This window comes from Lepisosteus oculatus, chromosome 13, assembly GCF_040954835.1.
Source record: "Lepisosteus oculatus isolate fLepOcu1 chromosome 13, fLepOcu1.hap2, whole genome shotgun sequence".
NCBI lineage: Eukaryota > Metazoa > Chordata > Actinopteri > Semionotiformes > Lepisosteidae > Lepisosteus > Lepisosteus oculatus.
The window spans coordinates 15,828,850-15,841,598 of record NC_090708.1 but is presented as its reverse complement, the minus strand read 5'-3'; the positions used below and the strand labels follow the sequence as shown (position 1 = coordinate 15,841,598).

The window sequence follows — 12,749 nt, the reverse complement described above, 5'->3', positions numbered from 1 at the left end:
TTGGCAGCCTGTCGAATACAAATTGACCTCATCTATACGTCAACCTCCCCATTTTGAGGGTGAGATCCAGGTGGACTTTACAAAGGATTATGAGCCTATTAAGTAACTAAATGATGTGCACTAAAAAAAAAAGTTTAATGTATTTGTCTCAGTATACAATCTGGTAAAAAAGGGTAGTCTGGTCATTTCACAGTGGTTTCTGTTCCCTTTAAATGTAATCTTTTCAGTTTGTTATGGCAATATGCATAATGATAAAAAATATAGGCTTTCGCTATAACTTTTCATGTCTTCTCATGTCCTGTACTAGGCAGCTCTCCCTCCTTAACTGTTTACTGCTTTTATCACTTATTCTATCTGCATGAAAAAAAGATAAGGTGTAAACATTCTCTTGGCAAACAAAATTGTATGGTAATAAAGATGCTTTAAAATAATTTATTGTCTGACACCCGAAGAAGGCTCCACAGCTGAAACACTTTTTCTTTTCTTCTCTTTTCAGCATGGAATAAACCTCTACTTGTTTCTTTGCAGCCTACGCATGCTGACGCAGCTCCCTACTTGACTAATTGATGCCTGGCATTTTTCTGAACAAACCCAGGGCTTCTATGCTGAGAACGGCAGGGTTAACAGTGATGAAACTGAAATCCACCTTCTGGTTCCATTTCAATCAGACTCCCTCTGGCTCTCCTGAAATTGACCCCTACAGGGACGCTGGCCCACATCCAGGCTCTCACTCTCCGAACAGCACCTCCTGTAGTGCCTCTGTAAACCTCCAATGCTTAAGACCCTCTTTCAGCACAAGGTTCAGCTGTCCCACAGACCTTTGCCTCTGAATTGTGATATGCAAAACTTTGTTTTGAATTAGATGCTAGATGGGGCGGGAAGCTAGAAAACAGTGGGCTGTTTCTGGAATAAATAACCTCATCTTGAAAGTAATCTTGCAATAAAACTACAATAGTAAGAACAATTCCCCACTGTAGATATTTCTACAATGCAGAAACGTTCCCTAATTGTCACCTCCCTACTACTGGCCTCAAAATACTGCTGCCTCTTTTAATGGGCCTGTTTTCTAGCAGGGGATTTAAAAGCGGATTTTCAGGAACCGCCAAATAAAAGGCAAGTACAGTAACTCACTGTAAGCGATAAATACAATCAACACTGTGTGAGTGGAGAAAAACCCAAAAGGGCTTAACTTGAATGTTAATTAAGTACGTGTTGCTAATGGTGACCATGGCAACCACAAGAAACGCCTCTGCATACTACTAGTCCCCATCAGTGATATTCAGGAGCTGGTCCAAGGGAGATCTGAGGCTGATTTATGAGGCCAGGTGACACTTCATGCCTTTGTAACACCCAAAAGCAGAAGGGCAGTTCTTAAACTGTTTCCCAGCAGGCCTAAAGTCGTCAGCCAACTGGAGAAAGTCTCCTGTTCTTTAAACAGAGAAAACCCTTTAAACAGAGGGTTAAGGATGCTGTGAAATTGAGACTTTACAGGAATCAGCTTTAGAAAAGTTCAATTTAAACACGACATTTTGGTTAGAGGCTGATTCAAAATCATTTGTTAGTTCTAAAGGCCTACCTGTAACGTAACTTTCCAAAGGCTTTGGCACCAAGGACTTTGCCAGTTTTATGTTCTCTGGGGTGCATTTCCCACTCTCCAGGCCCAAAGACATTCCCATCCGTTTGAGCACTTCAATGTCATCGTGGATCTCGAAGGTGTTATCAAAGTTGAAGAGGTATTCACACCTAGAGGGCCATATTGAAGACACATTAAGGAATGGAGACTTAAAAAGAGCAATGACGAACTGGAGGAGAAAACAACATCCTTATACCAGAAAGATGCTTTTATGTCTTATGTATGTATAGAAATTAAGGTCTATTTGCATCCCTTTAAGCATCTGCATGAATTATTTCTTAACCTCCACAAACCCAAGAAATACATGCAACATTTATGCACTTACATAATCTTTACTTAAACGTATAAATTATACACAAGTTATGTGCATTATAAAGCTGGGTGATGGAATTTTTGTGTGTGTGTCAAGAAGGAACTGTAACAAGTGGCGTCTTCTCACTTGTCACTGGAGATGCTGCAGTCTATGACTGTGCGCACACTGGTGTTGAGGATGATGAAGGGCAGCTGGATGATGGAGTTGGTTGGGGGAGGACACTGGCTCTGCTCCTCTGCCCGCTGATTCCGCTGCACCAGGTTTTTAAAAGCTATTTGCTGCACAAGAGTAAGACCGAGACAGCTGGGAGGTGAGCAACAGTGAGCAGGGGGTGTTCAGAGCAGTCTACTTCTTTCACACCCTGAGCATTTTTTAGTCCTGTAGGGGCAGCACCCTTATTATGCATACGCTTTACATTTTAGATTTGGTTTATGCGTTTTGATTCCTGGATCCTGACCTGTTCAGCAGAATGATACTGGCCTTCTCTAAGATAACTGTGCTCCTTAGCAAGCCACTCTGCCTATCTGACCGTGGGTTAGAAGCAGCTTGCAGCTTCATAAGATGAAATTGAATTTGAAGAAGTCCACTGAAATAAGTAAATCTCATCTCTTGGCAATGCTGCATAGGCATATTGCATGTTACTTTACATGATCTCAACAAGCCTATGCTCACCGTTTCAATATCAAATGCAAATGGATTACATTTAAAAAGACGAGCCAAAGGAGCTATATGGAAAAAAAAACTTTTTTTTGTTTACTGTAATGGTCTTTCCTATATTATGTATGTGCGTCTCTGGGAAAGAAAGTTTCATTGAGAAATGAAGAGTGTGAGAAGGTCCCTGAATTTGAGAGTACTTTCTCACAGGCTGGTGGGATTTAAGATGCACTGTCCCAGTTGGGGTTAAAAGTTTAACTGTTCATATGGTAATCAGCAGCCTGTTCCATTCAGCAGCCTTCTGAATCTCCCAGCTGAAGTGCTTAAGCTTCATGCTTTGTGTTAAAAGGTACCTGCAAAATCAACTCCTGCAGCTGGGCTCTCTTCTGCTTTATCCGTTCTATCCTTTTCTGTTTCTCCAGCTGAAAAACATCAGAAACCATTGACATGCATGTAGTTACAAACACATAATGTACGAAGCCAATTGTTTGTAAGAATTGGTTAGCTAGAAAGCAGCATTTCAGCAGAGTTTAATCAGTTCATCCCAAGGATTAAAAAAAATGCCGTCTTTCTGAAGGATCAAAGTGACTATTTGAAGGTGTGAGGCAGTCGATCTGCAGAGCTAATCTCCCCAGCGGAGCAGCCTGCTCTCTCAAGACGACAGAGAGCTCGTGAGGAACGTGGTTCTTGCTCTGGGGAGCTGGACTGCAGATGTGAAGCTGTGCCAGATGTACTTAAGATCACCCTGCTAGTCAGGAAGAAGGATGTTCCACACAAATCCAGATGCCACCACATACCAAGGTCTAAATGGCATTTTTTACAGAAGGATGCAAGCTAAGATTCTGTATCAAGACATATAAAAAATCGTATTACATATGAATGTCCCTACATCAAATCCAGTTTGAGTATATCTGTCCTAAATATTTAATTCTAAATAGCATACTATAATTGTAACATACTGCTAAAATATTTCTCATGGAAAACTGTCAAAACTGGTTCAGAGATTGTGAGGATAATTTATGGACATGGACGTTTTTTTCCCCTCAGTCAAATGTCTGCCTAGCAACACACTACAAGCTAGAAATGCAAATGTTCTCAATATGCTGTAACATCTTTCAATTTTAAAACTGATCTTGTGAGATGAATATATACGTAACGTTAGGTTACGTTACAGGTAGGCCTTTTGAACTAGCAAATGATTTTGAGGTCAGTAAGCCTCACCTCCAGATTCTGACATTCCTGAGCGGAATTGGTTGGAAGCCCAATCCACTTGATTTCCTTCTTTTCTTTTGAGATGATGTTCATCGCCATCAGAACATTCAGGGCGTCGTAGACCCGGCGTCTAATATTCTTCTGATCGTACACCTGCTGGAAAAACCAGAGCGAAGCGCATTAATTCAACTAGCATGCATTAATTCATATAAGGAAAATACAATTTCTCAAGCCATTCATTTCAACTATGATAACCAATCAGTAGGAAACATAGAGATGCTTATTGTATTTCAAAACTTATTAACTCCCCAGTTTATTTCCTGTATCAACAAAAATTTACAAATCCCAAAACATCCTGCATTTCAAGCCACTAATGCTGTCCTAATCTGTGCAATTCTGAACAAGATTCAGTGTACATTTCTTCAGCCACTGGATAGTGGATATTTTATCAAATTTTAAGGAATGCTGGATGAAAATATTACAAATCTTATGCAGTGGTGAAACTGTAGTCATTAAAAAAGCATGCACACATAAAGATCTACTGTAGATCTCATTAGCAGATGTCAAGTTGCCTGAAAGCCACTGTAGATAAATTACAAAGCTCAGAAACAGCATATTATCCCACCTATTGTAAATCTTTTTTTAATTATAATTTAAACATTCCGTGGAGAATAATCAGATTAATTATCCACCGAGCTATTTCAGTCATCCTGTCAGAAATAATACTGGAAAGTATTTGTTGGGGGCTTTCCAGAATTTTGTAGGGAACTCAATAACTGAATCAGTTAACCCTTTCTTTCACAAGAACAATAATTCACACACAGTGAATATATAATCATTTTGATTTAAAACATTTATAACTTTTTTACTTTTACAATACTGCAACAAAAGCTGTCTAAAAATGCACGTTTCAGATCAGAGATGTGGTTTAAACTACATACAACAGAACACCCCAGCCAGTTTAGCATGGGTCCTTAAACCAACTGCAGAATATTTCAGAAAAACAGCCAATTCAATTAAGCCTTAATTGGACTAATTTAATCCTCCTGCACAGATATAAAGCTGCTGGTGCCTTTAAGGAGACCTACACAAGAAAATCAAGCAGGACTTGGTGAGTCCTGTGGTAAAAACATCTTTGAAACCCATACAACTGGCCAGAATTTCATAATAAACGTAATGCCCAGTGGATAATTAATCTGATTATTCTGTAGAATGCAGAATTTATCATTCTGTAGAATGATAAAGGCTGAAGCCTAAAGCCGCTTACAGAATCTGCAGCCATCAGACTGCTGGAGTCGGCGAACTCTGTCACCAGCTCGTCCGCCACCTCGTTGTAAGATGTCGTGCCCTTCTTCTGCACCTTCTCACACACCTTCATGGAGAAATGCCGGAGTCCTTTCCCATTCTTGTCACCCTTTCTTAGTCGTTTACTGAATAGAACAGGAGTGGGGGGGGGGGGGATAAATTGGTGAAACCTGTTTTATTGTAGTCTTTACCTTTTCACATCCAGCATCCAGGGTTACCACAGGCATGTACCCATACTTGCAGTGCCAAGTAAAAAACACTCTTCAATCGATTGTCATCTGGTTTTCAGCTATTTGGATACTTTATGTGTATTGGTGAACAGCAAAACTACGGTGGCTTGTAGGTTAGCCACAAGCATCTTTCATCTTTAAATATTACTTAAAGCTACAAGCACCACCATCGGCATTAAACCTCCTAATAATACATTCTGATAATGATGCTTTCACTTTTTCTAAACCCACCCCTGGAGTCTGGAATCGCCAAATGTTTCTTGGCTCAGAACAGTGTCTCTTGTATGGCACAGAGACCTCTTTTAGCCTGACAATCGTGTTGCCCCTTAGTGCCTTACAGGAGAGTTAGCGCAGATTGGATGAGTGGCACATCTCTCAATGATGTCAGCACCACCTAATTTTGTGCTGCCATAATGCTATGTAGAAAAATTGTTTTAAGATGCACCTCTCAACCAATTTCACTGAATCAAGTTATTCAAAACAGCTGTAGCTTTAGGACTGAAACCTTTAAATGCATTAAAGTTGGCGATGCAACTAATTAATTGAAATCTCACTGTATATGGTGCTGCAGAAAAAACGGGTATGAAAAATGTACAAAACTGGCGAGAAAAGCAGCTTAAAGAAAACTGTTTAAAAAAACTCTTTGGAATGAAACAGCAAAGTACAGAAAACTCCAGTATATATATATATTTCTGTTCATATACATAAACTTATACTTACATATATACACTAATCGCATTTTAAAATGATTCAGAAAATACAATCTCTGGACTGACTTGTACACGCAGTCACCTTCATTGATCACATTTCAATATTAATTAAAATTTGCCGTCTCTGGATAACAGTTATTCTAATCAGTGTTCATGAATATTTAACCTGAGATTGGTGCACTAAAAACGGTACTTACACCCTCCATGAAACAACTGAACTACAGAATGTCATGTCATGCCCACACACAATACTCAAAAGTATTTAACTGTGTGCTTCAGATTGTCTCCAGTGAGAAACCCTGCTACAAAAAGTTAAGCTGCATAAAATGGAATTATTCTACCTCCTGTATTTAGAAACACAGAAAAAATACAGATCAAAAAAATTTTCAAATGCGGGATGAAATACACTGTTTAGCCAGAAAAGTGTTGCAGAATTGCTCTAAATAGACATTACGTCACGTAGAAGCTGGGAACTCGGTGACAAGAGCTGATCAGGAGATTTCAGAGCAAGGTCACAAAATAATTTAATGAGAACTCTGTCTGAGTTGACAGGCACCCTACATGTACACTCAACACAAGCACAAAAAAAAGAATGAACTTTTTTTTAAAAAAAGATACAACCACTATTCCCGAAATCACAGCATAGTAGTTTTAGTAGCTTTTCAGTACGACTTGGTAGAAAACGTTATGTAACAGGTCAACCCATGATTTATTACAAGCAGCAAAAAAACATACATATATACATAACCAGCACCCGCGGTCACCCCTCAGAGAGATGGATGGAGAAAGGGTCTGCCTTAGTTGGTAGGTGACAGGCAAAGCTTTCCAGTTGTCAGAAAGAATTAGTTCCAGATTCCCAGGCTGGAAAAACTTGGAACTAATGAATGAGGGCAAGCCAAAAACAGAGACTGCATACAAGGCAGCGTAGGCTGAAGAAGATACAGCTCAGCGTATAGTATAGAACTGCCATGAGGAATAAAAATAGAAACAACAGCAGCAAAAAGCTGTAACAGCAAAACCTTGGCACCATTCTTCAACGTAGTGAAATGTTGAATCATTTTGGAATTTTGGCTTTTCTCTAAAGAAAAATGAGCTTTAACTCTGGGGGTTGGCGATTGGTTAGTAGACCGGGGTGGGTTCTGGGATTGCACAGCTGGTTTTAATTTGCATACCCTTATGTATGGAAATTTCCAAGCACCAGGGTGTGCAAAGGTTTATTAGCTTTGCAACCATTTATCTGCCATGGCTGTCTTTTTAGGCATGTTTAAGATGTATTTTCTTTTGCATCTGAATATTTTTTCTACATCTTTTGGTGAAAGAAACTTTTCTTGAAAGGTGTCGTGTGAAATAACTTTGGGGAAAACATTTCAGTCATTGCAGACAGTGAAGAAAGAGAAACAGAGAGGTTATAGCAGAAACTGGAAAAGAAAGTGATAACTACATACTCAAATGGGTGAGCTTTGTCTAAAAGTCTAGACTGTACCACTAAATGGACAATCAACCTGTCTTATACTAAATGGATTGTAAATCTCACAAAAAGCACAAAACACGATCCTCCTAAGATATTAACTACATATTCTACACAGGTATTCCCCCCTTTTGGCATAATGCAGCTATAGAGTCCACAAACATATGAAAATTATCAAATGAAACCAATATCTTTGTTTTAGATGCTTTTGACATTTTGGGTTGGGGTCTTAACAAAAGCACTTAAAAGTCAGGCTGATATTTGCAGCCTGTTATTTGCATTGAAATTTGGAAGCAGCATTGCATGGACTGCCAAACACACAAAGCTTAACATGAGTCTTCCACGAGTGGCCATAAGGGACTCAAATGAAAAGAAAACTAAAAGACAGGACACCTTGTCTTGAGTCCCTGCCTTTCTGAAAACAGCAAATCTACTGTCACCCCAGGTAGTGTGAAGAAGGGGAAATGCATAAAGGAAATCTGACAGTCGCTCCCTTCCTTCTGAGCACAAAGCGCCAACTGGCTCATCGGCTGCAGGGGGCCTCTGTGTCTCTAGCCCGTGTGAGCACGAGAGAGAAAATGCTTGCTGAGAGAAAGGGAAGCACATGAAATATGGAAAAGCAGCAGCTGAGCTGAAAAGCAGAGAATACGCCAAGGGCTGTCCATAAGCAAAGAGCGCATCACTCTTAATTATTTACACGAAAGTCAAGGAGGGAGGAAACAGGAAAAGCAACCCTGGAAAACAGGCCGACGTTAAATTTTTCATGAGGCTCAGTACTTGCCTGCTTCTGAAAGGCTGGCTATATAGAACACATACCTGAAACTGCAACAGCAGGAGAGATGTATTTGAAAACAGGGGTCAGACAAATGTAGGGAGCTACTTTGTTTAAAGAAGTGTGCAGCAGAAGGTCTGAAAATAGAATGTCTTGTGGAAAACAGAAGTGTTCTGTGAGGGGAAAAAACTTCAAACAGAGCAAGGGTTGAAAAGCAAAGCTCTTTACTTGACATGCTGCTTCTTTTTATAAGTGAATAAATGCTACACAATATAAAAAATAAGATTTCCAAAACTAAAATCAAGTAGTCCTTGGGTTAAAGATATGAAACAAAGTAAAAATCAAGGGCATCATTAATACAATTATGTTTATTAATTTTGAGATGCATTATAAATATGTTCAATTTTAGCATATTAAACCAAGCCTTATACTGTAGGTGAATAAATACTGTGATTTTATTCCTCTTAATTTACACTGAGTAAAATATAATCTGGCTGTGTTTTGAGCCTTCTATGTCTAAAAGGTGATGGCAATAAAATATAAATTATATTTGGAATGCTGTTAGAGATGATTTTTTTTTTGGGTCACTTCAACCCCCAACAGCAGCACTGTATAGCATGTGCACATGCCCTGAAACAGACTTACAACAGGGCTGTGTACTCGCACTATTTCTCTTGGACCCATCTCTTCTCTGTTCTTGTGCAGTTTGCACTCCATCACTGTATTTAATTTCCTAGTTCTCATCTTTAACAAACTGCATTAACTGCTCAGATCTGCGGCACCAGTAGCCTCATCTTAGTTAGGTGAACATCTAGATTTTAAAACAGGATTTTAAACAATCATAGGTGGGAGTGTTTTAAACAAAAAAAGTGTAAAATCCCTCAGACCCAAAATAATACATCTGACTCTTTTACATCTCCATGCGCAGATGCCACGAAGCCATAAAAACGTGGCTTTATTTAAGGTTGTTCCCCGGTTATTTTTAAAAATGTCTTGTGTAGAAACTGGAACACAGAGAAATTTGCCTTTTCCCTTTTCAGGTGAGAAGGAAAACTCAAAGTTCCTGTTAATTCAGACTTCAGACCACAATCGCGACCATTGTTTCGTACCACGATGGACCATTTTACAGTACAACCAATTAAATGTTTTTCTTCTTTTTAACCCGGGCCTGATGCCTGAATAGAGGAATGTGCTTCAGTCCTCAATAAGCCTCACATCAAAGCGCGGTCGCCAGCTGAACAAAGACCAGCTTGGCTTGTGTTGCTAGGGTACTCTTGGCCTAACACACTCCAACTCTTCGCCCGTCTCAGGCTGCAGTGGGTAAGGCTAAGCCACGCTTAAAGCCAGACATTACTTCCTTCAAAAGTGCGAGAAAGAATGCAGTGCTCTTTTTAAAATATGTAATTCAACAAAAATCAATCCAAGATGTGTTGTATTATAAAGATACCAAGATTAAAAAAAACATGATAAGTGATAAAGAGTTAGATCATTTTTGATCCTCTTGATAATTGTTCTCCAGGAGCTCATGATTTTTTCTCATGACACCGGTGCAGGGGGTTCAACATTGCACCTCCAGCACTGGTTCAGTATGTGCAGCCGGGGAGATGTTAAAAGACGAGTGGCTCAAAGGTGGGCTACCCACATTTCCTTAGCACCCCATTGAGAGAGACGGCCAAGATGTTAACCATGCACCGGAAAAAAACGGCAAGTCCAAATCAGGTGTATTTATTAATAAAAAATATATTCTATGCTTTTAAAAAAATAAAAAAGAGGGGAACATATTAGTCTAATGAGGTCACAACTTCATACAGCTCTCTTTTGTGATTAGACACCCCAGGGAGTGAACGAACTAATAATTACATTTAACAAATCCTACATTCAAAACAGAACAGAACGTCACAACATATTTCCAGACACCTCCATAATCTTTAAGGAAATTGCAGAAATGTGCAACCAAATTATTAGTGGAGGAATAAATTATTGCTCAGATGTAATGAGTGACTACCAGTTGTCTATGATTATGACTTCTTACTGCGTCAGACTGTGGAAGGAGAAGACCAAACCACAGACACTTCCTATTTTTGACCCAGATCATGGATTACTAACCTCAGGCTGGGATCACCACAAACATCTTAAACCTGCTTACACAACCTCTCCAAAATACACAGTGAGTAAAAAACACATTTTATATTTCAGACTGTTACAAGCCACTCACCTGTCTGAAAAGTCAGATTCCACATCATGCGTCCGTTTTCTGGCTCTAAAAGCGGATAAATACATTTATTCAAAATACAAATAAACATTAAAAAAACTATAAAGTGAAAAACTTTGGACCTGAGTCACAAGAAGTTGCTTTTATTCCCCGTGTCAATCAAAATTATTAGTGAAGGAGAAAAATATGGCAAGTTTGGAGCTTCAATGTTTTTATCCTCCAGCTGGGAATTCAATAATTAACCTAAACGTATGTTGTTTACACTGACAAAGTTAAAGGGGAGCCAAATATAACTAACAATGTCTTAAATTGTACTTTCCCACTAGTTTTAATTCTGTTATGGATCAGAACAGCAGGTCAGCCAGCCTAATGAATAGCGGATGTTTCTTAATGGGGGCAGTGAAGATTAAATCAGAGGGTTTGCAGTGGGGGAGAACCCCATTCAAGCAATATGAACACTTCAAAGGTAAGGCAACGCTTCTTTATTCACAAATAAGCAAATGGCTGTGAATTCAAAGACTGATGTTTTATTAAATTCAATCTCAGCATACCTACTTGTGCATGAGTTAGAAAACAGAATGAGGTCAACTAAAAGTTCAGAATTTTTAACAGAAAAATACTGAGAGCAAAATACAGAAACATCAGCCCTGTTTAGGATTAACGAGATTTTAATGTCCGGTGACATACCGTGGAAAATCTTTTCTGCTTACATGTGCCACAGCAGGATTCTTCCCTTAATTGCAGGGCACAAGCTCTAGAGTGATATGCTCCTTGACGTACCTGAAGTTTTCAAGTTACAACACATAGCTTTTGCTGACTGCAGGTACAGTAAGAAACCCATTCTTTCTCTTTTCCTGCTGACAGTAGCACTGTCCTTTTCTTCCTGTAGATTTCCTTAATGCTTCTAGGGCATGTCATCCACATTTTTTTAAATCTCTTTAATTCAGACTGCCTCCTCCCAGACCTATGTATACACAGTATAAATAACGTCTAAATTTACTTGTACTGGGGCACTTTGACCACAAAGAAGGGGTCGCCGATTTCAACGAGCATAAAACATTCACTACGTATCCACAGATGATTGTTTATAGATTTTAGTAACTACACTGCATGATCACTTACACAGATGAGCACCTAACAGCTCACCTGGAGAGTCTCGGACAGCCGGAAAATTCTTTTTCAGTACTTTGCATTATGCGAGGTGTGGTTAAGGCTGGCCATTTCCGTGGCAGTAGGTAAACTGTACATTTCAGTCGAGAATAACAGCGCTTGTTTTCTGATCTGAGATCACGCGAATTGCAAATTCTCACACGAGCATCCACAACGCAACCCTCGTCTTGCACTGCAGTTTCATCTGCTCCATCCACAATAATAATAATAATAATAATAATTGCTTACACTTAAATAGCGCTTTTTCTGGACACTCCACTCAAAGCGCTTTACAGGTAATGGGGACTCCCCTCCACCACCACCAATGTGCAGCCCCACCTGGATGATGCGACGGCAGCCATAGTGCGCCAGAACGCTCACCACACATCAGCTATCAGTGGGGAGGAGAGCAGAGTAATGAAACCAATTCAGAGATGGGGATTGACAATGACCCGAAGAACGGCCCTGACCTGGCTGGTGAAAAGGGGTTGTCAAAGGGCATTTCCTGGAGTGACAAGATGCCTCCATGAAAGCAGGGAGCTGGCTGGCTGGCTTTGGGGGGTTGGGGGGGGGAGGGGTGGCTGAAGAATGAGCAGAGCTCAAAAAAGGACTGTTTTCTGTTGCTCCACAAGAACAGGTGATGTCTCTGCGAATGTTCCCAGTCTAAATAAGCTTCATCCTTTTGTTTGCATCAAATAATGATTCTCACTATCAATCACAGGGGAGTGGCCCTTTTAGCACGCCCAAGGAGCGCAAAGAGTAAAGGCGCGTACAGTAACTCGGCTTATTTAAGGAACGAATGCTCCTAGGGAGGATTTGTAGAGTCGTGCGGTCCGCTGTGAGGGCTGTGGGAGGGAAGACAGCAGAGCCACTCACCCTGAAGCCCATTCCGTCGAGTCCGGCAGCCGGCTCTGCGTGACCATTGCGGGCGTGTGGGGGAACGGACTCCCGATGAGGATGCTCCCTGAGTTAGGTACTCGCTGAGGCGTGCTTATGATCTGCAAAATCCAAGAAAACTCAAGGGATCAAAACAGGAAGAAAAAATGCCTCCCACAGTTCAGCAAAATAATCCTGCCGGCAACTGGGAAACA

The 12,749-nt window shown here is 40.1% G+C and overlaps 1 protein-coding gene across 2 annotated transcripts in view; it reads right to left on the bottom strand.

Moving 5' to 3' along the window:
* The window catches only part of tfdp2 (transcription factor Dp-2), a 39,452-nt gene that overhangs the window by 2,903 nt on the left and 23,800 nt on the right, over positions 1 to 12,749 (bottom strand). For both annotated transcript variants that reach the window (XM_015361329.2, XM_015361331.2), the window contains 7 exons: positions 12,535 to 12,656; positions 10,513 to 10,557; positions 5,080 to 5,242; positions 3,822 to 3,968; positions 2,954 to 3,022; positions 2,073 to 2,224; positions 1,577 to 1,743 (listed from right to left, as the gene is read on the bottom strand). In XM_015361329.2, coding sequence (XP_015216815.1) covers positions 1,577 to 1,743; positions 2,073 to 2,224; positions 2,954 to 3,022; positions 3,822 to 3,968; positions 5,080 to 5,242; positions 10,513 to 10,557; positions 12,535 to 12,656 — 865 coding nt within the window. The remainder of the gene's footprint in view (positions 1 to 1,576; positions 1,744 to 2,072; positions 2,225 to 2,953; positions 3,023 to 3,821; positions 3,969 to 5,079; positions 5,243 to 10,512; positions 10,558 to 12,534; positions 12,657 to 12,749) is intronic.